We start from the raw sequence: 27,580 nt of genomic DNA on the forward strand, positions 1-27,580 counted from the left end.
ATGAAGTCTGTACAAGGCATCTTCTTTTTGTCTGGCATCCGTCCAGTTTAAACATCCGCAGAAAAATATGTCTGTGACTCTGTGAACAATCCTGTAGGAAATACTCCCCCCACCCCCCGTCAATGCAGCCATTAATAAAATGAATTCTGCAGACATAGTAAATCGCTTAACTCTGACAACCAGGTAAGTTTATGTGGCAGTAGGTAGAATGGGGTTCATTCAACTCATTGGTCTGACTTTGATCAAAGAAAAAAACGGACAAATCCCCCCTTGCTGAGGAGTGCTATGGCACATTTGTGTAGGGAATCTGCTGTGTCCAATAAGGGATTGCTGTACTCCCCCCTTTTTCCTGGCAGAATTTCAGTTCTCCAAGGAGAAAAAAAACTTGCGGTATCTTGCTTCTTGCCTGAAGCTTAAAGACTGTGTAGAATTCTTTCCTCTCTGTCTGTGTCTTTCTGCTTCCTTTCCCACTTCATCTACGTCTGCAGAAGGACTTGTTTTTAAAGTCATGGGGACCTCACTGTACATACTTTGGCTGTTCGCCCTGAATTTGTACCTGACAAGTGGATATGAAGGTAGGGCTACTGTATATACTGTACTTCATTCCTTCAACATTTTCATAGCAAATTGGGGGCCAGAGGTCTTCTCTACTATGCAGGACAGTATTTGCTGGTAGACTTCATACTGATATTTGAGACTACGCTGAAGTCACCGACGGTTCTTCGCATGTTGCATACCTATTTTTTTTATTATAATGTGTACAACTGTGGGCATTCCATGACCATTAATGATCAGAATGCCTGACCTTACTGCTTTCTGTGATTTCATCATTCACCTTCAGTTTGCTTTGTAGTAAATCTGTGTGCTGAGTGTGGTGGTCAAGCATTCCTTCATGCCCGTGCTAGCAACTTATGTGTTGAAATTTGACAGTGGACTCATTTAACCAGACATGCTGGGGGGAGGTAAGGAGGGTGAAAATAGTTGCACCAAACTCTAATGGCATACTAGGAGTTGTAGTTACAAATGAAAGAACATCAAGTCAGCCCTTGCTGAAGAAGACATGCCATTATAATCTAAAAGTGCAAACACAATAATAAAGAACAACATAATAGGTTAGTAGAGTGCGGAGAAGTTGAGTTTGTCATGTGGCACAGCTCTGTTTCATATCATGGGTCCTCTGAGATTTTGCACTGGACTGCCGTTAAGCCTATAAAGTAACGTGCACCCATGGCTCTGTCTGCATGCTAATAGGGAGCTAATTCTATTTCTGCAACTATACTTTTAAAAGGCAGGTACCCACATAATGGTATGCCTTGAAGTTTTTTTTTCGAGATGTTAATACTAATGACCTATCTTCAGGATAGATGAATACAAGCGGTATGGATCCAGGGCCATTGGTGAGGCTGTTGCATCTATAAGAATACATCAGAAAGGACCGTGTGGTGCTGCTTCTACATTTGTTTATTGCTATCCTCCGGACAGGTCATTAGTATTTGAACGTTGGGGGTCTGACACCTGGGACCTCCGCTGAGCAGCTGGTTGAGAAGGCACCGTGGCGCCGTGGCCTTCTCACAGCTTCTCCTAGGTCAGTGATGACATGTTCATCAGTCATGTGGCCTAGGAGTAGCTCAGCCCCATAGAAGTGAATAGGGCTGAGCTGCAATATCACGGTGCTGTGCTTGGCAAGCTGCGAGAGGGCCATGGCGCTCACAGGAGGTCCGATACATTCTCAAACAGCCGATCGCCAGGGGTCCGATCGACTGAGCAGATACTGATGACCTATCCAGAGGATAGGTCATCAGTTATAAAATACTGTAAAACCCTTTTAAACTGTCCCTAATTAGTGTATATCATATGGTATACAAATCGAGCTGTGCGGCTACACAATAAACTAAAGCCTTATGTTTTATAGCTGACTATGGGAAATAAGCCATAATTGCATAATAGGAGTTGTCATCCTTAGATGGAACGGGAGACACAATTACATTGAAGTAAACAATTGGCCTTTCCATTTACAAGGAAGGCATCTTTCCATCTTTTATATTATAAATAGTAAAAGTTTAGACAGTTTTACAGCATTTGACGGTAAACTTGCCAAAGCAGAAATCTGGCTATAGAATTTCTAGTAATCCTTAAAACCCAACAGTGAAACATTGTCTTTGTTTCTTATCTGCTTTTATGTTCTGATTGTTGATATTTTTTATTCTATATTCTATGCAAGATTATGGATTCAGTGATCTGCTTTACAGCAGCCACCATGGGTCGTAGACACAATAGTCTAGAGGGGACTAATTGATATAACTACAGGACTTTGATGATAATGAGATGACTGCTGAAAAGTGATTTGTAAAGAACAAGTCTCAAAATATTATTAGCGATAGTGTGAAAATATTGGATTTTTTTATGATATGGAGAATGTAAAAAAATCACCAGAAATTAAAAAAAATAAAAAAAATGTTTCAAGACACAACTCATTTAATTCTAGTGTTTCATTCAGTCCCATTGCCACAGGTGTATAAAAGCAATCACCTAGCCATACTGTTTTATTACAAAAATGAAATAATTTTTTGTTCTAAGAAGCTCACAGAATTTGAGCGTGGTACTGTTATAGGATGTCCTTGCTGCAGTAAGTTATTTCCTCCTTCATATTTCACAATAAACTATGAGTAGTCTTATTTCAAACTGGAAGTGTTTGGGAACAACAGCAACTTAGCCACCAACTGGCAGACCATGTAGAGTTACAGAGTGGGGTCGCTAAGTCCCAAGGCGCATAAAAGTCACCAATGCTCTGATGACTAAACTGCACAGTTCCAAACCTTCTCTGATGTTAACATCAGCACAAAACCTGTGCCCCAGGAGCTTCATGACATGGGTTTCCACGACCAAAAAGGTGCACGCAAGCCTAAAATCATGAAGTGCAATGTCAAGCATTGAATGGAGGGGTGTAAAGCACGCTGCAACTGGACTTTGGAAGAGTCGAAACATATTCTGTTGTGTGACAAATCACTCTTCTCTATCTGGCAGTCTGACAGACAAATCTGGGTTTGGTGAATGCCTGGAACACATTACCTGCCTGACTGCATTGGGCCAACTGTAAAGCTTGTTGGGGAGCTGGGGGAAACTTGCTGTGGGGTTGCTTTTCAGGGATTATCCTAGATCCCTTAGTTCCAGTGAAGAGTGAAATCTTAACATGACAGCATACTAAGACATTTTGAACAATGGTACGCTTCCAACTTTCTTTGGACAGTTTGGGGAAGGTTCTTTTCTGTTCCAGCAGGACTTTGCCCCAGTGCACATAGTAAAGTCTGTAAAGACATGGTGGGGTGAGTTTGGTGGGGAAGAACTTGACTGGTGTAGACAGAGGCCTGCCCTCAACCCAAAAAAAACACTTCTGGGATGAATTAGAACAGAGACTATGAGACAGGCGCTCTGAGCCAATGTCTGACCTCACAAATATTCTTCTGGATGAATGGGTAGAAGTTCCCACAGACACACTCCTCCATCTTCTGGAAAGGTTATACAGCCTTCCCAGAAGAGTAAAAGGTGTTTTATTTGCAAAGGGGATGGGGGCAACTCCATCCTAATGCCTATGGATTTAGAGTGGGATGTCATAAAGGCTCCTACTGGTGTAATATGTACTGTAGGTGCCACAATACTTTTCTATATATAGTGTATGTTTTACATACTGTAACAGGCTATTTTTCTGATTACACATTCCTTCCATTAAGGAGGATTTCCATAATTTAATATTATATCACTAAGATATGCCATGACATTCAAGTCACTGCAGGTCAACCTAAGGGACCGCACTGATCCTGAGGTTGAATGGGCCACATTGCTGGTTAAGCACAGTGACCCCTTGATATTATTTCTGCTGCATCCTACAACCCACTGTGCAGGAAATGCTGCATGGTACCATTCAAGCAAACTAGCACTGTGGCACCTTTATTCGCTGGGCTATCAGTGAAAACACCAGTGAGAAAGTCATGGCCGGACTGGGGGCGCAGCCTTAGGGGAGGGCATCATGACGGGGGTTTGGTTTAGGGAGACCCCAGTGTGTAGGTTAGGTGGAGTTAGAGGGGATGGGAGGAGGAATTGTGGAAAGTGGGGGGATTGGTTGGTTTAAGCGTGGAGGTGTGGCCAAGGGGTTAAATAGAGTAGCTGAGGGGAGACCGGGGGCCATTTTGTCAGGATCTAGAAAAGAGCTGGTACCTTACTGTGTGGCTGGTAACCGAGATGGAGCAGCTAGAGGAAACCATTGCTCGTCTGAGGACAGCAGCGGAGGTCTGCGGCGCCGACTGGATCCAGGCGCAGGTACAGCAGATGCTCCAGGGGGCGGCTGAGGCTCCAGCCGGGCCTCAGCCAGTGTTAATCCGGCCGCGGCGGGCCAGGCCGCCGGCGCGCTATAGCCCGCAGGCTTCTCAGTCTGCTCAGCCCCCTCCCAAGGCTCAGCGCCGCAAGCGGAGCCCCTCCAGGGACCCTTCACGCCGGGGGTCGGCGGGGAACGCTTCCTCCAGCACTCCCCGGCGTGGGAGAAATCCGAATAGTAGGCGGAGCCTGCGAGGTGGCCGGGCCCGGTCACCTCGTTCTGCGGCGATGGACGTCGTGGGTGAAGGACCAGGAGCGGGGGTTGTCACCACTGGAGCGGAGGTTGAGACCCCTCGGCGTGGTCAGGTCAGCGGGAGGAGCGGGGCTGCTGCAGTTGTTCCGGTGTCCGGCAGCAGGCCCCTGTCATCGGTGAGGCCTGCACAAGGAAGAGGAAGCCCCGCCCACTCCATCGCAGCTCAAGAAGATGGAGGGTCTAACGTCTCTAGCCTGAGCCTGGCTAGGGGACTTGCAGATGAGGCGGCAACGCAGAGGAGAGATCAGCTGGAGTCCGGATTGTCGGCTGGTGGGGACACAGCACCCAGGCAGCCAGGTGAGGCCTCTTGGGGAACGTTAGCACAGTTTGTTGGGGGGGCTGGGGGTGTTGGGGGGTCCCCAGTAGATGTTAGCAGGGGTTTAGGCCAGTTGTTGGGGGGGCTGGCAGGTTTGCTTGCGGGATGGGGTATGGGGGGGGCGTCTCCGTTACCAGCGTGGGGGGTGTCTGGGCCCTCTGGGAGCGCGAGCGCGGTTGGGGGGGCCAGTGTGAGTGGAGGGTCTGCAATGTCGTCGGTGCAGACGCAGGCAGGGGGTGCGGTGGAGGCGGAGACGGTGCGGTTAGACGATAGGGCAAGGGGAGAGGTTTATGTGTGCTTTGAGGGCCCATTGGGGGCTCATTTGAAGCAGGAGGTGAGGGAGAAGATTTGGAGGGGGGAGTATGTAGAGATTTTTTCTTTGCTTCCCCTAGACAAATTTAACTTGGATAGGGTGAGACGGGATGAGGGTAAGAAGGAGGAGGAAGAGAAGCGGAGGTATCGCCTGATACCGCGGACGTTTGCAAACTGGTTGCAGGCGTTCACGATATTAGCGAGCATAATTGGGGAGAAGGCGCCGGAGTGCTGTTCGGCGTTGTTCTGTTATTTGGATGCAGTTGGGGAGGCATATAGGGTGTATGGGGGTATAGCGTGGCTGCGGTACGATGAACAGTTCCGGCAGCGGAAGGCGGTGCGGCCTGAGATTAGGTGGGATCACAAAGATATAGCTTTGTGGTTGAAGGTTACTGCTCCGGTGAGACAGGGTCAGTCCATTCGGGGGGAGGCAGGAGGTAGTGGGCAGTCTAATGTTGCGTCAGCGTCAGCAAAGGGGCTATGTTTCGCATTCAATGATGGAACATGTAAATTCGGAGCAAAGTGCAAATTCAAGCACGAGTGCTCAGTGTGTGGGGGGAGGCTCACGGTGCAGCGAGGTGCTTTAGGGGGAACAGACAGAGAGGGGGGGATTTTAATAGCAAAGGGGGAGACGCCGGTACGTCTGGGAAGGATGGGCCCGTTTCTAGACAGGTATCCGGATAGGGAGGCGGCGGCTTTGTTGTGGGAAGGGTTTTCAGTTGGTTTTCGGATCCCGTTTGTTCAGGGTGAAGGGGTTTTGGTTAAGAAAAATTTGAGGTCAGCGTTGGAGCATCCGGAGGTGGTGGCTGAGAAACTGGGCAAGGAGGTCAGTTTAGGCAGGATGGCGGGCCCCTTTTCGGCTCCACCGTTGCCGAATTTACGGGTGTCACCATTAGGGGTGGTTCCAAAGAAGGAGATGAATAAGTTTCGGCTTATTCATCATCTGTCTTTTCCGAAAGGTTCGTCGGTCAACGACGGTATAGACCCCGCCTTGTGTTCGGTGGTCTATACCTCGTTTGATGCGGCAGTGCAGTGGGTTAAGAAGTTTGGGAGGGGGGCGCTGTTAGCAAAAACTGACATTGAGGCGGCGTTTCGGTTGCTGCCGGTACACCCAGACTGTTTACACTTGTTGGGATGTTATTGGGGGGGGGGAGTTTTTTGTGGACAGGTGCCTGCCTATGGGCTGCTCCCTGTCCTGTGTGTATTTCGAGGCGTTTAGCTCATTTTTAGAATGGGCGGTGGCGGACTCGTCTGGGTGTGAATCTATCATTCATTACCTGGACGATTTCCTGTGTATTGGTCCGTCGGGTTCAAGGGTGTGCGCCTTATTGTTGCATACCTTGGAGTCGTTGTTTGGGGTTTTTGGGGTCCCGTTGGCTACGGACAAGACGGTAGGGCCGGTTACGGAATTGAGTTTTTTAGGGATAGTGATTGACTCGGTTAGGATGGAGTGTAGGTTGCCCTTGGATAAGTTAGAGGATTTGAAGGGGGAGGTGGCGAGGGCGTCTCGTTTGAAAAAACTACAGTTGCGGGAGCTTCAGTCGCTGCTTGGAAAGCTCAATTTTGCTTGCCGGATCATGCCTATGGGGAGGGTGTTCTGTAGGAGATTGGCTATGGCGACGAGGGGGGTGGTTTCGCCACATCATTATGTGCGTTTAGGTAAGGAGTTGAGAGCGGACTTGAGGGTGTGGAGTTCTTTTCTGGAACGTTATAACGGTCGCTCGTTGTTTATGGGTGATGTGGTGAATTCTTTCGATTTCGAGTTGTTTTCGGATGCAGCGGGCAGTATGGGCTTTGGGGTCTATTGCCGGGGGCAGTGGTGTGCGGGTCGGTGGCCTGACAGTTGGGTGGAGCGAGGCTGGGTGAAGAACGTGGCTTTGTTGGAGCTGTTCCCAATTGTAGTGGCGGTAGTGTTGTGGGGTGACACGTTCCTGAGATAGGAAGGTTCGGTTCCACTGTGATAACCTAGGGGTGGTGCAAGCGATAAATGGGTTGTCTGCTTCGTCGGAGTTGGTGGTGAGGTTGTTACAACGGTTGGTGTTGGAGTGTCTGTTGATTAATGCATGGGTGGTGGCGGTGCATGTGCCGGGAGTGGATAACGGCATAGCTGACGCTCTTTCTCGTTCACAGTGGGACCGTTTCCGGCAGTTGGCTCCAGACGCGGAGGAGTTTGGGAGGGAATGCCCGAGTTGTCTATGGGAGGTACTGGAAGAACGGTAGCAAGTCTTATTCAGGCGTCGCTGGCACCTAGGACGTGGGAGTTGTACCAGAGATCGTGGCAGTACTGGGAGGATTGGTGCAGTAAGTTGGGGGTGGGGGAAGGGGAGTTAGAAGTCCCGATGTTGTTGTTTGTGGGGCACTGTAGAGAAGAGGGGTGGTCGGTGGCGAAAATGAATAGTTGCATGGCCGGATTGGCATTCGGTTTTAAGTGTAGGCAGCGGCCGGATGTGACTAAATCATTTTTGGTAATGCGGGCATTGAAGGGGTGGCGAAGGGAGTGTACGGGGGGGGATAATAGGAGACCGGTGTCCTTCAGGTTGCTGTTGAAATTGGGGGAGCAGCTGGGGGTGGTGTGTTTTTCCGTCTCAGAGGTTCGGTTGTTCCGGTTGGCGTTTTCCTTGGCGTTTTTTGGGGCGTTAAGGGTGGGGGAGTTGGTGAGTCCGTCAGTGCGGAAGGCTGGGGGGTTGCAGAGGGCGGATGTGGAGCTGTTCCAAGACAGGCTGGAGTTCGTTATTCGCCGGTCCAAAACGGATGCGGAAGGTCGAGAGCGGAGAGTAGTATTGTTTGAGGTCCAGGATTGCGCCATGTGCCCGGTGGGGAGTCTAAGGGATTACTGGGGGGATAAGAGGAGTGGGATGTTGCCGTTGCTGGTGCATGAGGATGATTCCTTTTTGTCGCGTTTTCAGTTTGCGGCGGTTTTTTCAAAATGTCTGGTTAGGTTGGGCTTGGGGCCTGAGGGGTACTCGAGTCATTCTTTTAGAATTGGAGCGGCAACGGAGGCGGCTAGGTGGGGGTTGAGCGACGAGATTATAAAAAGGATTGGGCGGTGGGAGTCTGTGCGGTTTAGATCGTACATTCGGTTGCATAGTCTGTAAAGGAACGGCCGGCGGGGGATGGGGTAGGATAGATGGTTGGTGTTATGCAATGTCATTATTGTTTGTCTTTGGGTTTGTTTTTGTTACAGATGCAGTGCCGGCCCTGGTTTGGATCCTCGGACATTCTTATGTCTTTTGGGGGGCTGTCCGGGCAGCGGTTCAGCCGGACGGTCAGCAACTGGGGTTCTCGAGGTCCGTGGCGGTGGTGAGATGGCTAGGGTGAAGAGGTATGGTTTGGGCTGGGGTGTTGCCGGAGGTGCATAGGTTCGTAAGGCAAGACAGGGCACCCGAGGTCTTAGTTCTGCACGTGGGAGGTAATGACCTGGTGGCGCGGCCGTTCCGCGAGTTGTTGCAAGGGATGAAGTTTGACTTGCTGCGGTTGTGGGCCTTGTTCCCGCAGATGGTGACGGTTTGGTCCGATATTGTTCCTAGGAAGGTGTGGAGGGACGCTCGTTCAGTGGTAGGTGTCAATAGGGCATGGGTTAAGGTGAACCGGGCAATGGGTCGGTTCATGGCCAGGAATGGTGCGGTGGCGGTGAGGCATTTGGAGCTTGAAAAGGGGGTAGGGGGGTTCTGGCGGGCAGACGGTGTGCATTTGAATGCGGTCGGCTTGGACATGTGGAGCCTTGCAATCCAGGAAGGGATTGAAGTAGCCTTGCGTTTGTGGAGGAACGCGCAGACTTAAGGTGGTCAAGTCTGTGCGTTGGTGGCGGGGGGAGGTCCTTGAAGTTGGTCATATTTACAGAGGAGGATGCTGGGAGGGCTCCATGGTTGGGGCTGGACTCCCAGTGGTGACGGATTTAAAAGGGGCCATTCAGTGGTGCTTCTGAGCTGGAGGACAACGGCTAGAAGCAAGATGGCTCACCCACTGGAGTATTTGCGGTTGTTTGGGGGCTTCAAGGACTTCCCCTCGGGGGGGGGGGGGGGGAATTGTTATTTATTATTTGTTATGTTTATATGTTAATAAAAGACGGCTGCTGTGGCCGATTTATTCCAAGCCTGGTGTCCGTGTGTCATTTTGGGGCATGTTGAAAGAGGTATGGGGGAGGTTGGGACATGGGGTTGGAGTGAATAGAGCGGGGTTCTGGTTAGGGGTCGGATGGCGGATAACCAATACCACCGTCAAGTCATGGCCGGACTGGGGGCGCAGCCTTAGGGGAGGGCATCATGACGGGGGTTTGGTTTAGGGAGACCCCAGTGTGTAGGTTAGGTGGAGTTAGAGGGGATGGGAGGAGGAATTGTGGAAAGTGGGGGGATTGGTTGGTTTAAGCGTGGAGGTGTGGCCAAGGGGTTAAATAGAGTAGCTGAGGGGAGACCGGGGGCCATTTTGTCAGGATCTAGAAAAGAGCTCCCGCCCACCCGCCCTTTATTTATGGGGTTGGGGTGGTTGTTCAAAGGGGAGTGGGGCAGGTTATGGTAGTTTGTGGTGTCACGGTGGCTGTGGCGGGGGGAGGTCCTTGAATTTGGTCATATTTACAGAGGAGGATGCTGGGAGGGCTCCATGGTTGGGGCTGGACTCCCAGTGGTGACGGATTTAAAAGGGGCCATTCAGTGGTGCTTCTGAGCTGGAGGACAACGGCTGGAAGCAAGATGGCTCACCCACTGGAGTATTTGCGGTTGTTTGGGGCTTCAAGGACTTCCCCTCGGGGGGGGGGGGGGGGGGGGGGGGGAATTGTTATTTATTATTTGTTATGTTTATATGTTAATAAAAGACGGCTGCTGTGGCCGATTTATTCCAAGCCTGGTGTCCGTGTGTCATTTTGGGGCATATTGAAAGAGGTATGGGGGAGGTTGGGACATGGGGTTGGAGTGAATAGAGCGGGGTTCTGGTTAGGGGTCGGACGGCGGATAACCAATACCACCGTCAAGTGATTTAATATCCAAGTCTTATGCTATCACTTTCTGTGGTGGGAAAATCCCTATATTGAATACATTTTGTTTACATAGCAATGCTAAATTGAACTAGATAATATACATGTACACAGAAGTAGGTTACAACTACCATACATGCTATCAGTTAATTGCAATGTGGTCCAACACATACAGTCAGGTCCATAAATATTGGGACATCGACACAATTCTAAGATTTTTGGCTCTATACACCACCACAATGGATTTGAAATGAAACAGACTATATGTGCTTTAACTGTAGACTGTCAGCTTTAATTTGAGGGTATTTACATCCAAATCAGGTGAACGGTGTATAAATTGTTGTTAAGGAACCAAAAGTAATGGGACAGAATAATAATCATTAATCAAACTTTCACTTTTTAATACTTGGTTGCAAATCCTTTGCAGTCAATTACAGCCTGAAGTCTGGAACGGATAGACTTCACCAGACGCTGGGTTTCATCCCTGGTGATGCTCTGCCAGGCCTCTACTGCAACTGTCTTCAGTTCCTGCTTGTTCTCGGGGCATTTTCCCTTCAGTTTTGTCTTCAGCAAGTGAAATGCATGCTCTAATCTGGCCTTCCTGTTTTTGAGGCTCACCAATGGTTTACATCTTGTGGTGAACCCTCTGTATTCACTCTGGTGAAGTCTTCTCTTGATTGATGACTTTGACACACATACACCTACCTACTGGAGAGTGTTCTTGATCTGGCCAACTGTTGTGAAGGGTGTTTTCTTCACCAGAGAATTAAGTCTGTGAAGGTTCTCATCCTTTTAGGTCATGGTATATCAGTAGTAATGAGCCATTTGGGTGACTAACAAAACATCTTTAAGAGACAACACAAGACCGCCCTGCTATCCAGCCGCTATGGTCATGCTTGCACACTATGGGAAAAAGTTCTGGCTTCTCTGGTGGCTGGGACCATAGAAGCATACATAGACCAGTGCTTTTTCCTATTGTGCCAGGGGCGTAGCTATAGGGGAAACAGGGGAGGCGGCTGCTTTGGGGCCCAGACCCACAAGGGGCCCCTTCAGGAGGAAGACTAAAATATTTTATTGTCAGGACCCCCTCAACAGTATTATACAATGACATTATATACAATGACACTTTAGGAAACTAACAGAGCGGCTGCCGGGCCTTGTCTGAGAGCTCAATCTTGACTAGCCGCAGGAGTGGGGGTTGCATGTGAGTTGGGGGTTGTAAAAAAATAGCTGGGGGGGAGGGGGCCCGTTTAAAAATTTGCTGTGGGGACAGTCAGTTGTAGTTACACCACTGTATAGTGTGCAAGCACGGTCACGTCTGCTGGATTGCACGGTGGTCATAACCAACGAGAAGTGTATAAAATTATGGGAAAATTAGTCTAGCCAGCAAAGGAGGGAATATGGATAATCACAATACATTAGTAAGTGCCTTGTATTAACTTTCTGTACGTGATAAATGCCATGTGCTGAAGGGAGACAACTCCTTTAAACCTTTACCTGGCTGAGAAGAAATGCTTTTGTTTCTGATTGTTTCTTTTGTTTGGTTGTCTATGTGCACTATTTTCCGGACCCCAAATGCAATGTAAGCAAAAGGGAGTTTACTTCCATATATCTTTTGTGGCTTTTCCTGATCCAGAATGAAATGGATAAAGATGCAAGTACAGTATGATGCACTTTATCACCATCTCTTGACCTGGACTTGCCGGATTGTCTGACTTTCTGGTATAAGGTTGTATTTACTATTGTTGTAAATGACTGGTAGATTTCAGCGTCTCACATTGAAACATGATGATTCTTGACTTATTGTGAACTGTCTGTATCATATTCTTTTGCAGATTTTGATTAGTGCTGAGGATAAATTATTGTTGAACGGAACCCCATAGCACAGTAAAGCGATGTAGTTGCTGAATATTATCTCTGTTATTAACCTCTAACTCGAAAATTCAGGTTTGAGTAAAGTCATGGACAATATTTTATATAATATACAATACTGGGCTGTTTCCTCAAGACAACCCCATTTTAAAAGAAGCTGGCTGATCTCTGCTGGTCCGGCTTCTCTAATCTCCTGCGATCAGCCACTATTGCCCAGAAAAACGGAAATGTATTATTACATGGCAGCCACTTAAATGAACATTGCATGGACGCATTTGGTCCAGCAGAGTGCAAGCTAAACAACTCCTCAGATATGTTGTACACAGCAGAATCCCATCTTAATAAAACATATGGACAGGGTTTGTTGTAGTTAGTCAACATCTTCGATGAAATTATATTTGCGAGCATCGGGTAAGATTCAGAGATCTATGCTGCTATTTGGCAGGGTCTTTACACTCAATAGCTACAGTACAGTACTTTAAATATTCCTGTCTTTAGACTGTCTAATCTAACATGTTAGTTGGTTTACTTTATGACAGAATTTTGCACCAGTTTTTGTGCACAATTTGGGACATTGCTTTAAGCCAACCTGCAACGCTCCAGCTGTTGCAGAACTACAACTCCCAGTATGTCTGGACAACCTATAGCTATTAGGGCATGATGGGAGTTGTAGTTTTGCAACAGCTGGAAGACCACAGGTTATGCATCCCTGCTTAAAGCTATTCCCCTAAAAACTTTGTTTCATCAGTAAATCTACCCTATTCAGAGGCAAGCACCGGAATAGATAAAACTGTATAAAATGATGACACTTGCTAAAGGCACCTCTGGTGTTAGGGATGGTAGCTTTTCTGATTCTTTGCATGTCATTTTAAGACCCTTTTCTGACCTTATGATGACTGACTCTTCAAAGTGTGAGTAGTGATTTACTTTACTAGTAAAAATCTTCCTAAATGCACCAAAAACATCCTATCTGCAGAATGGCCCACCTGGAGCCTGACTGCTAACATGTAACTAACGTCATATTTAACGATCCTTTGATGTCAGAGGAAAAAATGTAAGTCAAGAAATGTAAGAACAAGGCAGGTAAAAAATCATGATGGGTATTTATTGATAGCATGTACATATATATATATATATATATATATATATATATATATATAGCGAACAAAAAATTACACAGCAGCACTAGTCCAATAGGACGGGTGCAAAATCCTCCCAGCCGCAGGCTCAATGGCTAAGTAATAGATAGATATATGTTCAAAAGATGAGGCAGCACTCCAGAGCTAAAGTGAAAAACGATGGACCCTTTATTGACCCCTCTGCAACGTTTCAACCGCTCAATACAGTCTTTATCAAGCATAAAAAATGGTGTCTCACAGGGGTATATATACCCAGAATACATAGCAGCAAATAGAGTAAAAATCAATTAATAAATAATACAATCATAAAAATAGGTGGTAAAATACATAAGATATAATTATACAGTGATCCGTGTATAATCGATATAGTTTACATGATTGTGTTCAATGTGCAAATTAACAATATTCATGATTAATACAAACATATACTATAAACTGTAAATTGGACACAATGAGACAGTGTTATATCACCTGTGCATAAGTGTCAGCAATAGCTGTAATTAATAAAAACCCGCTCAGCGGGGACAGACCAGCGGCGCCAAATCCGCGTCCTCCAAGTCAGACTGCGCAGGTCCAGAAGCCTAGCAACCACAACTCAAATGAACGGAGCCAGGAGACGCCACCAGAGTCACATGATTGATCACCTGACCATCCACATGACTCGTGCAGCCATCGCGAGACTACGCCGAGAGCAGCGATTGGAATCGCCATGCCAGCGGGGAGGGGCAAGCGCACACAGGCCAACAACACCAGTAATACTGGCGTCGTTGCCCCAGCAACAACCGGCCGCACACCGCAGGCAAAGCTCATACCAGCCAGACAAAAGGGCAATGCAGTCACAACTATAGGGAGAAGGGGAAACAGAAGGCGCAAAAAAGAAAGAGAGGGGGGAAGAAAAGGAGGTCAAAAGACCAATAAAACGGATGTCTAAATTTAATAGGTAAAGACATCCATCTAGCCGCTGTACTCAGGATATATACTGGAGCGATCATGGTGCTTTTTGTATTAGAGCACACAAGGGGAAATAAACCCTATAAGATAGATACCAAACACCTTGAGGGTAGATAGAGGGGGCCCAGTAGTTATATCATTTCCACGATAATCACTACGGGCCTATAACGGGGAGAAGGCCCAGGATACGTCCATGCCCAAAACCTTCTAGCCCAAAATCTCCCCCAAACCCTACAAACAGGTAAATTAGGACCACCACTCACTTTTCGAAACCCTATACAAGCGGCCAGAATAATTAATAATGAATCTAAAATTGTTGAAAGCATTGATAAATAAGATCTAAAAAGAAAAGACAAAGAAAAAAAGATAAATATAAATACATTTATCAGAATGAATATACAATAAATGACACCAATTGAATTCACATAGCCAGGACAAAAGTACCAAAAAAACAACAGGATGATGAAAAACTCACATCTATGTCACACTCCATTTGAACTCGACATTAAGACCAAATGGTCTCCGAGTATACCCCGAGTATACCCCGCCTCAACAAAATGTTTTGGAGCTGGCAAATCTTTCCTCTTACGTCTAATAGTAAAACGGTGGTTGTTTAAACGCGTCTTCATGTCACATGTGGTCTCCCCAACATATAGGAGAGCACATAAACAACATATGCACTGTCACATGTCAGAAATTGACGAATATCATACGGGTCCCTGATGTAGGATGAATGTAGGTTTATGGATGTTTTTTTCTTGCAGTTACGAGGGACCGCCATGGGGTCAAATGTGGCGCCCACTTACGCTAATGTCTTCATGGCGGCCCTCGAGGAGGACCTTGTCTATGTATCCCACCACTTCAGTCGTGTACTGGGGTGGTGGCGGTACATAGACGATGTCTTCCTAATTTGGCATGGTGACTACTTTTCTGGAGTTATTCCACACTTTTCTGAATCAACTGGATCCCGACATCGCATTTACTTTGACATATTCTGACACTCAAGTTCAATTCCTGGATACTATGGTTACTATGGCTGGTGACAAATTATCCACAGATATTTTTATCAAACCAACTGATTGCAACACTTTGTTGCATTATAATAGCTGTCATCCTAGATCTACTATTAATTCATTACCATATAGTCAGCTGCTTAGAGTCAAGAGGATAGTACAGGATCCTGAAACACTACTCGCTATGCCCAGATGGTGCATAAATTTTGACAGAGAGGATATCCCTCTCGGGTGATCAATAAACATTTGGATAGGGTTAGGTATCCACAGCAGATTGGAACTGACACCATATCTAATAAAGCGGTACGGATTCCGTTTATATCCACGTATTCTGAACAAAGTGGGATGGTTGCCAAGATCATTCACAAACATTGGTCCATTTTGAAAAGTAATCTGCCGCATATTGCAGCTCTCACTGTACCCCCCTTTTATCCTATAGGCGCCCCACCAATTTGGTTCGGGCTGACATTCCGGCCAAAGCTTCGGTACAAACCTACATTGGGTCTCGCAGAAGGGGATGTTACCCCTGTCTGAATTGTGTGAACTGTTCATTTATGATTAAGGGAGACAAATTTATTCATCCTACATCAGGGACCCGTTATGATATTCGTCAATTTCTGACATGTGACAGTGCATATGTTGTTTATGTGCTTTCGTGTCCATGTGCTCTCCTATATGTTGGGGAGACCACATGTGACATGAAGACGCGTTTAAACAACCACCGTTTTACTATTAGACGTAAGAGGAAAGATTTGCCAGTTCCAAAACATTTTGTTGAGGCGGGGCATAGTGAGAAGGACCTGAAATTCATGATTTTGGATCAGATCAATTTGTCAAGGAGGGGGGGTGATCGGACATTGGCTCTCAAGCAGAGAGAGCTATGTTGGATCCATCGCCTACATACTCTGAGACCATTTGGTCTTAATGTCAAGTTCAAATGGAGTGTGACATAGATGTGGGTTTTCATCATCCTGTTGTTTTTTTGTTACTTTTGTCCTGGCTATGTGAATTCAATTGGTGTCATTTATTGTATATTCATTCTGATAAATGTTTTTATATTTATCTTTTTTTCTTTGTCTTTTCTTTTTAGATATTATTTATCAATGCTTTCGGAGTGGTTTGGACAGATGGCGGACGCGGGATCCTGGGTCATTTTTTCATATGAATCTTGTGAGGGAGGGGACTTATAGGGCACAACAATTTCAGATTCATTATTAATTATTCTGGCCGCTTGTATAGGGTTTTGATAAACGAGTGGTGGTCCTAATTTACCTGTTTGTAGGGTTTGGGGGAGATTTTGGGCTAGAAGGTTTTGGGTATGACGTGTCCTGGGCCTTCTTCCCGTTATAGGCCCGTAGTGATTATCGTGGAAATGATATAACTACTGGGCCCCCTCTATCTACCCTCAAGGTGTTTGGTATCTATCTTATAGGGTTTATTTCCCCTTGTGTGCTCTAATACAAAAAGTACCATGATCGCTCTAGCATATATCCTGAGTACAGCTGCTAGATGGATGTCTTTACCTATTAAATTTAGACATCCATTCTATTGGTCTTTTGACCTCCTTTTCTTCCCCCCTCTCTTTCTTTTTTGTGCCTTCTGTTTCCCGTACTCCCTATAGTTGTGACTGCATTGCCCTTTTGTCTGGCTGGTATGCGCTTTGCCTGCGGTGTGCGGCCGGTTGTTGCTGGGGCAACGACGCCAGTATAATGTGTAAGTGACCAGTCCATGAATATTGTTAATTTGCACATTTGAACACAATCATGTAAACTATATCGATGATACACGGATCACTGTACAGGGAGTGCAGAATTATTAGGCAAGTTGTATTTTTGAGGATTAATTTTATTATTGAACAACAACCATGTTCTCAATGAACCCAAAAAACTCATTAATATCAAAGCTGAATATTTTTGGAAGTAGTTTTTAGTTTGTTTTTAGTTTTAGCTATTTTAGGGGGATATCTGTGTGTGCAGGTGACTATTACTGTGCATAATTATTAGGCAACTTAACAAAAAACAAATATATACCCATTTCAATTATTTATTTTTACCAGTGAAACCAATATAACATCTCAACATTCACAAATATACATTTCTGACATTCAAAAACAAAAAAAAACAAATCAGTGACCAATATAGCCACCTTTCTTTGCAAGGACACTCAAAAGCCTGCCATCCATGGATTCTGTCAGTGTTTTGATCTGTTCACCATCAACATTGCGTGCAGCAGCAACCACAGCCTCCCAGACACTGTTCAGAGAGGTGTACTGTTTTTCCTCCTTGTAAATCTCACATTTGATGATGGACCACAGGTTCTCAATGGGGTTCAGATCAGGTGAACAAGGAGGCCATGTCATTAGATTTTCTTCTTTTATACCCTTTCTTGCCAGCCACGCTGTGGAGTACTTGGACGCGTGTGATCAGGGCCGCTGATAGGCCAGTACAGCTGGCCCAGTTGTACCGGGCCCGGCTGGCAGGGGGGCCCGGGCTGCCGACTCCCGAGCCCAGCTCCTACCTCCGGCTCCTACCCCGGGCCCCCCCTTGACACGCCACCCCTCCCTGTCTGACCTCCGGGCTGCGGGCTCCCTCCCTCCTCCAGGCTGAGCCTGCGCTCATCTGCATTTCACACTGGCCAATCAGCTTTTAGCAGCGCAAAGATCCTGCTGCTGATTGGCCAGTGTATAGCTGGCACAGCAGGAACAGCGCAGGCTCAAGCACGGAGTGCCCGCCATCTGACTGCCGCCCTCAAGAAAAATCATCAGTGTGCCAGTGAGTGCAGCCCCCCACCCCGGCCCATAATGAAGGAAGGACCGCTCCGGTCAGTGGACATAGAACCCGGGGGATGGAATAAACAGACTTGTGTGCCACATACAGTAAGAGGTCTGACAATAAAAAGTTCATATATGTGTATCAGGATGGGTATTCTTGATGGGGGAAGAAACACCAAAGAAAAAAGGCCAGCACAGAAATGAATATATGATTAATCTTTATTATGGTCTCAAACCAGGACCAGAAGTAAAAATACAGATAAAATACAATACATTGTAATGTATTGTATTGTATTTTATCTGTATTTTTACTTCTGGTCCTGGTTTGAGACCATAATAAAGATTAATCATATATTCATTTCTGTGCTGGCCTTTTTTCTTTGGTGTTTCATCCTACGTGCAGGCTTGGCACGAGTACTCACTTCAGTGAGTCATATATTGGTGTACATTGATGGGGGAAGGCAGCAGCAAGCATTGGGATTTTTTTTGGGGGGGCCTGTGGGCTCATAGAGGACTCAGGAGGACAATGTGCTTTCCTCCTACTCACTGTACTCCTGAGTCCTCTATGAGCCTACAGGGCCCCCCAGCACATCAGTCACCTTACGGGCGGGATATGATTGGTGGCTATGTATGTGCACACTCAGCATCATCATAACAGTGCCATCCACAGATCCCCTCCATAACAGTGCCATCCACAGATCCCCTCCATAAAAGTGCCATTCACAGATCCCCTCCATAACAGTGCCATTCACAGATCCCCTCCATAACAGCGCCATTCACAGACGACCCCCCAGCGCCATAAATATCACTTGTAGACAAATCTGCATGTTGTTTCAAGGCGGCGTCTGGGGAGGGGCCAAGGGCGGGGCCAGGGGTGTGGCTGAAGGAGGGATCAGGGGGTGGAGCTGAAGGGGGCCCCGTCATGTATGCTGTACGGGGCCCCATGATTTCTATCAGCGGCCCTGCGTGTGATGGAGCATTGTCCTGCATGAAAATCATGTTTTTCTTGAAGGATGCAGACTTCTTCCTGTACCACTGCTTGAAGAAGGTGTCTTCCAGAAACTGGCAGTAGGACTGGGAGTTGAGCTTGACTCCATCCTCAACCCGAAAAGGCCCCACAAGCTCATCTTTGATGATACCAGCCCAAACCAGTACTCCACCTCCACCTTGCTGGCGTCTGATTCGGACTGGAGCTCTCTGCCCTTTACCAATCCAGCCACGGGCCCATCCATCTGGCCCATCAAGACTCACTCTCATTTCATCAGTCCATAAAACCTTAGAAAAATCAGTCTTGAGATATTTCTTGGCCCAGTCTTGACGTTTCAGCTTGTGTGTCTTGTTCAGTGGTGGTCGTCTTTCAGCCTTTCTTACCTTGGCCATGTCTCTGAGTATTGCACACCTTGTGCTTTTGGGCACTCCAGTGATGTTGCAGCTCTGAAATATGGCCAAACTGGTGGCAAGTGGCATTTTGGCAGCTGCACGCTTGACTTTTCTCAGTTCATGGGCAGTTATTTTGCGCCTTGGTTTTTCCACACGCTTCTTGCGACCCTGTTGACTATTTTGAATGAAACGCTTGATTGTTCGATGATCACGCTTCAGAAGCTTTGCAATTTTAAGAGTGCTGCATCCCTCTGCAAGATATCTCACTATTTTTGACTTTTCTGAGCCTGTCAAGTCCTTCTTTTGACCCATTTTGCCAAAGGAAAGGAAGTTGCCTAATAATTATGCACACCTAATATAGGGTGTTGATGTCATTAGACCACACCCCTTCTCATTACAGAGATGCACATCACCTAATATGCTTAATTGGTAGTAGGCTTTCGAGCCTATACAGCTTGGAGTAAGACAACATGCATAAAGAGGATGATGTGGTCAAAATACTCATTTGCCTAATAATTCTGCACGCAGTGTATAATTATATCTTATGTATTTTACCACCTATTTTTATGATTGTATTATTTATTAATTGATTGTCACTCTATTTGCTGCTATGTATTCTGGGTATATATACCCCTGTGAGACACCATTTTTTATGCTTGATAAAGACTGCATTGAGCGGTTGAAACGTTGCGGAGGGGTCAATAAAGAGTCCATCGTTTTTCACTTTGCCTCTGGAGTGCTGCCTCATCTTTTGAACATATATATATATATATATATATATATATATATATATATATATATATCATATAGTATATTACTAAGTTTTATGACATCTCATTATACAATGAATAAGAAAGGTCATGTTACAATTTCTTACGGATTGCCCTGATTTTTGGAAATATACCCCTGCTTTGACAAATATCTCTCTGGATAAACCCAAAGCAATATCATATCATGTTTTTCACTTTATATGCAATGTGACCGGAAAGGTTTTCATTTTCTTTTGGAGCACATGAACACAATGTTATCCTAAATTAAAATTTAGCAATACATTTCACTTTAGGATATTTTTGGATCTGTCATTACTTATTTATGAGCTTCAAAAATGTGTTATGGGACACTGAGAATGTGACAGGATAATTGAATTTCTGCTCCCTTGGTGGTGTGTAGGTAATGCCAGCTAAATGACTTGCAAAAAGATATGCAACATATAGGGCAGTCAACTGCTGGGCTGGGAGAAAAGAAGAAATAGCTGCGTATGTAAGGCTAGTTTCACATTCGGCAGGCTTTTTTCGGCAGAATGACAGCCTGCCGGAGTTTATTGTATTCGGCATAGCTTGCACTTGTGCTGGCACTAGTTTTCATCTGGCCAAATCCTGGGATGCAACCCAGAGACCATTCTTATCCCAGTTGGGTCCCATTATAGTCAATAGGCTCCAGTGGTGAACGGCAATATCCAGCCATGCCAGATATGGTGAACTCCGGTAGGCTGATCATCTGCTAGTTTTGTATGGATAAGTCAGGGTTAACAGTTCTAACTTTACCCTAGCAAGTGGCTAGGAGATAGATTTAGGTCAGTCTCTACCTAGTTCAATCTAATGTTAGCTGAGGAAGTGAGAGGAGCTACATGATCTCACTCCTCAGAAGACTAGGCCCAGAGAATCACTCTGAGATATTTGCATCAAGAAAGCCAAGCACTGGAGTGAATCAGAAAGGAATTTGCCATTTAAGCGGATAAAGACTTTACTGCAGTGAGAGGGACATTGCTAATAAACCCTTCCATGCTTTGACACGGTTCTGGCCAGCTGTACCTTATTACTGTACCCCTCAGCCTGGGAATTACAGACAAGTTTTGCAAGAACCTTATTGCCAGCCTTAGATTCTGCAGAGAGAAAGAAAGATAGGGAGAAGGAGTGATACAACCACCATCATTGCTCATATCCATATATTGCTATCGGAAAAGATTTGCACTGTGAATTATTTGGAACTGTGTTTAGATACTGTTGGATGTACTACAACTCCCATTCTGCCCTTTAGTAAAGATAGGCTTGTCTGTTTTCTACAACCGACCTTGTTACCGACTCCAGCACCATTCGCTACCAACTACCATCAGACAGGAGCCTCAACATCAGTGTTTTGCAGTCAGTACTTTCTGCTTTCTGTGCCTATTAGCAGCCATCCATAAAAAATGGACCACATACAGATGGCATTCATGTGCTGGACATAATTTTTTATTTTTTTTGCTAGCATGACAATTGGTCAAAAGTAGTGCATGCTGCAGTATTCTCTGCACGGACCATCAGGGATGTAAATTAGCCCACTGACTATAATGTGTAAGTGACCAGTCCATGTGCTGACCGTTTCACACTTGGGCAGCATATGGACGTGAACATCGCTCATATTACTATGACCTATATAAACTTTAATATTTGACAAAGAACAAAGTTTGACATTTTTCTTACACTAAAAGTCTGGAAGCTAGGGAGAAAAAAAAAAACACAACCAAAATGCATGGAAGGACTTGGTGGAGAATGTACAAAAGTATGATGCAATATACGGTATTTTAACGTATGCATAACTAAGCAGACTCAGATTGGCCCACAGGGGAACAGGTGAATCCCCCCAATGGGCCCCTGAGCAAGGTCTCAATCAACCCTCATATCATGAATAAAGCCTAAAAATCTGTGATTCAAAGAAATACAGTTGACACTAGTTGCAATTTATGGTCTCCAAGGGCAGCTCCAAATGTTCTTATCTCCTGGACCTTTGGGGCCCACTATGGTATCAGAGTCTGGGTCCACTGAAGTATCCTTTGGTACTCTGGTGGGCCAGTCCGACACTATGCACTACATATACATAGGCAGTTTATTCTTATAGATGCATCAGCTGCCTAAGATGACTTCTAGGCACAGAGGCAAGCCAGCCAGTATCCTTTTTCTCCATGACATACCTTCTAAAAATCGTTGCAGGGACACCCATAATTAGTCATTTTGGGAATGTTGCTGCTTCCTGCCACTATGTGAACAGGCAACATTTGCATGTAGCTGCACAAGGGTCTCCAGAATAAATTTTTACTGATGGGCCCTAGGCCAACACTGCAACTAAGGATTAATTTTATGTCAAAAATTTTAAAAAAACTTAACAACATTTTAATCTAGGTATCAGATATTTTTACAGTATCTTAGAAGAACATCCAAGCTTGTTCCTTAGGTGCTGGACTGCTGGGACTCTACTGCACAAAAAACTAAAAAAATGGATCCTAACAACAAAAATAAACTTGTATTTTCCACAAAAACAGCATTTAAAAATTGCAAGCATAAGAGACCGTAAATGTTTAAGTATTTATTTTTATGGAATTATTGGTTAAGGCTACCAGGGGATAGTTTTCTGTGTCAGCCAAAATGTAAGTGGTGAGACAGACTTCAAGCCACAAGTCTGTATGTACAAGCCCAGCATTGTAACCACTCTACCGCATTTTATTTGGATCAGGACTAAGTTGTCAACTACAGTAAAGAGTAAATTCCATAAAGGAACAAATCTAAGTTAAATCAGATAATATAGACATAAAGAATCATGAAAAGTTATCTTCTCAAACTGAAATGTTATCTCTTTAAAGTGAGCCTGTCAGCAGTTTTGACCACTCATGATAGCGATATAGGTGACGGGGCAGTGTAAGCGTACTTGGGGTGATCATCATGTTGGTTGCATGACTGAGAAATCTAAATTTTAATCCCCTCAGTGCTGAGATTGCAAGCACCATGAAGGTGCTCCTTCCTTGTTCAGTCTACTCGGCTCTCTGCACTGAACACTTCCCTAGCCCCTTCCCTTTGAGTGGCAGCTCTAGCCTGGTCCATACTGTATCCTACAGACATCAATCAGAGGAGAGGTGTGGGGGAAATGTTCAGTGCACTGAACCAAGGACAGTTAACACAAAGGGAGGATTATGACGCTGGGGGAAATTAGAAGTTGGGTTTCTTGGTGATGCAGCTTGCATGACCAGAACCCATGTATGCTTACACTGCTATATAGTGCCCTGATGGAGCCCTCAGAACTGCTGACAGATCTCTTTCATAGCTCACAAATACTATGTCTAAATGAAATTTTAAGTAGGAGATTTTATAGTAGGCTACAAGTGAGTACAACTATGGTAGGACTGATAGCACAGCTTGAGCAGAACTTTAGCTATTAGACTGCTTGCTAACCTGTATAAACTGCAACCATCTTTCCCGATTTACATGAAGACAATCCACATTTAAAAAGTCTCCTGGAAGGTGTGCTTGGTTGAGGGGTTCATTTTAATACGACCACTCACACAATTGAATTTGCCATAAATTTTTTAGCACAGATTCCTCTTCAAAATTCCACTAGCGGACCAATGGTGTCCACCTTCCATTATTTGCAATAGGAAGGAGTGCTACCATTCACGTGGTCAGCTGTTTAAAGCCATGACTACAACAAGAAGGGACATGTCACTTCTTGATGTGGTATATGATGAAGTGGAGAACCACATTCAATTTGATGGACTCTGGTGCCAATCGAGGGCTGAAATAAGCCAATGTACATGGACTTCACTTCTTGATGTGGTGTCCAGAAAAATGCGTCTGGAAGCTGCAACAGGTGTCCACTCATGGTTTAGCTCCATCCCCAGAATACATGGCAGATTTTGACAGTGTCAAAATCCACCTTGTGAACATACCCTTAGATTGATTTAAGGTTTTAGCACCAGAAAGGCATTTCCAAAATCTGTTGACAGAATATATTTTCAACATATTAGTTAATAAACCTCAGCTTCTTACTGTATGGTATAAGTTAAGTGTGGAAAAAAACATCTTGGTAAGCTGTGGTAGTTTATTATTCTCAGTTGAAGATCGTACCTTTAGGCTACTTTCACATCTGCGCTTACCTTTTTGGCTATTGAGATCCGTCATAGGATCTCAATAGCAGGGGGAAAACGCTTCTGTTTTGTCCCCATTTATTGTCAATGGGGACAAAACTTAACTGAACAAAACGGAATGCACCAGAATGCATTCCGTTCCATTTGGTTGCATCCCCATGGCGGACAGAATAACGCTACAAGTGGCGTTTTTCTGTCCGTGTTGTGGTGTGGAGCAAGACGGATCAATTTTTTCGGACACAATAGAAGACGGATCCATCCCACATTGACTTTCAATGGTGTTCATGACGGATCTGTCATGGCTATTTAAAAAATAACTAGATCCGTTCATAACAGATGCAGACGGTTGTCTTATCGTGACGGAAACGTTTTTGCTGATCTATGATGGATCCGGCAAAAAGTCTGGTCTGAAAGTAGCCTAAGATGGGTTTCCAGCATTCATGTTAGGGTAAGGCCACACGGAGTGGCTATGATACGGTTGGGTTGCAGCTGTGCTGCGGTCAAGAACCACGTGGCCAATTACCTTTCATTTAGCTAATGAAGACCAACTATACAGTGCAGTCTTCATTTGTTAAATGAAAGGCAGCTGTGGCTAATTGGTTGCGTGGTTCTTGACCATATCACGGCCGCTCAGTATTGCTGTACCCTTATAGCCACAAGACCTGGATCCTCATGGTTCTACTGAACTGAACTTTGTCCACCATTGGGTTCTGTGGTGATTTAAAAATGGTTCAGTCCAACTACAGGGGATTTGGCTGTGTTTCGAACTCAAATTTTTGGGTATATGACAATAAATCAGCTTTCTAGTTGTAAATGTGTCCAAAAGTCACTTTTTCATCCAAATTAAAAAGTCAATTACTGTGTCTTTTAATTAATCTATAAGCTACAAGAGGACCTGTCATGCTTACTAAGTTTTTGTTGTGCCATAGAGACAGGATCAGGGACTCTGAGTTTGGTTGAGTTTTCTAGAAACCTTACAGTATAATGAAAACTGCATTATTTTGCCCTCTATTATTAATAGATCACAATGTCACACACACATAGATCATTGCACCCTGACCCCTTGAGTTCTATAAAGGCAATCCACCCCATTTGGGTTTTGGATTCCATAAAACTAACACTTTGATGGAATAACTAAAGGAGCAGAAGAGCTACTCAAAGTGCTCCTTTGGCTTTCATTGGTTTTTGCTTGGCTTTTGGACTTGATAGACATCATAGTTTTCTAGTGGGAGGTTTATGAAACTTACTTTGTTGCCCATAGCAAACAATCAGAGAAACTTTACATTTTCATTCTTTTAAGGGTTCCCATTAGTGTAATGTGCTGATTTTTTTTGCCCCATGCTCTTGTTCTCCCCAGAGAAAAGCCTCTCCAGAGGTGTGTGACAGTGACTTTCTTGTCTCTCCCTACTGAATACATACACACTTGGCCCAACCAAGTATATGTGTGTATGATGGAGCCAGGAGAGATACCTGTTGGACAAGCAAGCTGACAGCTATTGATGGTGTATGGACACTTTTAGACAGTTTCATAAATCTCCTCCAGTGTCTTTCTTATACAGACCACTTATCAAGCTGAAAATGGACATCTGTATTTGATTAACTGTACTAAGTTACATTATAACTAATTATGGAAGAATTTCTGGTTTTCACTTTTTGGATTGTGGGGAAAAAATTGTGTCTTGAAAAATTAGATATAGTATATATATAGTATATTAAATTATGTTGGTTTTGCACATTTCTTTATTCATTAGTTCCCCCAAAAGATCACTGTGGCTTCCTTCACTGCGCTGAGAATGTTACAATTAAAGTCTAGAGCAAATAGTTAAGCACAGTAGTAACAGCTTGCCAAGCAGCTATATTTGTCTTGGCTGCTGACAAAACCCCTGGCGGCAGCTTTTGGCTTGAGGTTATGTTGGAAGTTGTCCTTAAAGAGAAAGGAAACATTTCCAGTTAGTTACGCAACAGCAAGTTAAAGTCAAGTTCAAGTTCATTGTCACATACACAATGTGCAAAACAATGGCAGTGAAATATTTTTCACCTTATACCCCCTTTAAACCCAATTGTGCAACAGTAAATACTAAGAACATAAAACCATATTAAACATATACATATCAATATTGTAGTCTAGAGGAGTATATATTTCTTGTTTCCTAATATATAGCAATCCATTTCCTTATGCATCATTTCTAACTAATAACTCTCCTGAAACTTTTCTGTATTTCATCTCAAACTGCGATATGCAGGCATATAGGTTTGGGTCCTTTTTCTGAGAATGGGCCCCCAAAAGTGAAGTAGAACACAGAGCACATGTGCGGCACATGGGACCCACACCTATCTGACTCTGGTGGCATATCCTAGCGATATGACACCAATGTCTAAGATGAAACAACCCTTTTAATTATCCTTTTAACCCTAGATCAGGGATCGGCAACCTTCGGCACTCCAGCTGTGGTAAAACTACGACTTCCAGCATGCACACTTGCTTAGCTGTTTTCAGAACTCCCATATAAGTGAATGGAGCCTGCTGGGAGTTGTAGTTTCACCACATCAGAAGTTCCAAAGGTTGCAGACCAGTGCTCTAGATCGACGATGTTCATAAATATCCTTCAAAGCTGGAAGAGGATACTGAAGCTTTCCAGATCATACTACCCTATCTAATGATTTACAATTGTACCTCTACCAAACCAGGTTATATTATTACTGGCCAAAATGCCCTGTATAAAAAGCCTTTAAGATCCATTCAGAGACCTCAAACTTGGCCAAATGGCATAAGAAATATAGTCGCTGCTGTGCCCGTACAGTCACTTTACTTAAAGGGATTCTGTTACCAAGTTTTGGGCTATAGAGCTGCGGACATGCACGGCTAGATCGCCGCTAGCATGTCCGCAATATATCTGTCCTATAGGGCTGTGTGCTTTTATTTTCTTTAAAAAAGAGTTTTAGAGATATGTAAATTAGTCTTGTATGTGTCCAAGGGGCTGTACTAACCTTCCTGGTGCCCAGCCACCCCCCCCCGGTGAAGGAGCCCAGCACCGCCTATGTCCTCAGAATCTCCTCCTTTCATCAACGATAGATTGCCGTAATCTCGCGATGCGCGAGCTCGCGCATGCGCAGTGCCGGTATAGTGTTCCTTCCCTGTGCTGGCATCAGCCTCAGGGAAAGAACTGCGCATGCGCATCGCGAGATTACGGCAATCTATCGTTAATGAAACGAGGAGATTCGGAGGACATAGGCGGTGCTGGGCTCCTTCACAGGGGGGCGTGGCTGGGCTCCAGAAAGGTTAGTACAGCCCCTTGGACACATACAAGACTAATTTACATATCTCTAAAACCCTTTTTTTTATTTT

At 45.0% G+C, this 27,580-nt stretch overlaps 1 protein-coding gene across 2 annotated transcripts in view; it reads left to right on the forward strand.

Moving 5' to 3' along the window:
- The first annotated feature begins 400 nt into the window (after positions 1-400).
- The window catches only part of SRPX (sushi repeat containing protein X-linked), a 172,101-nt gene continuing 144,921 nt past the window's right edge, over positions 401-27,580 (forward strand). For both annotated transcript variants that reach the window (XM_040423791.1, XM_040423793.1), the window contains exon 1: positions 401-575. In XM_040423791.1, coding sequence (XP_040279725.1) covers positions 509-575 — 67 coding nt within the window. In that variant the 5' untranslated portion in view covers positions 401-508. The remainder of the gene's footprint in view (positions 576-27,580) is intronic.

Source organism: Bufo bufo, chromosome 3 (assembly GCF_905171765.1).
Source record: "Bufo bufo chromosome 3, aBufBuf1.1, whole genome shotgun sequence".
NCBI lineage: Eukaryota > Metazoa > Chordata > Amphibia > Anura > Bufonidae > Bufo > Bufo bufo.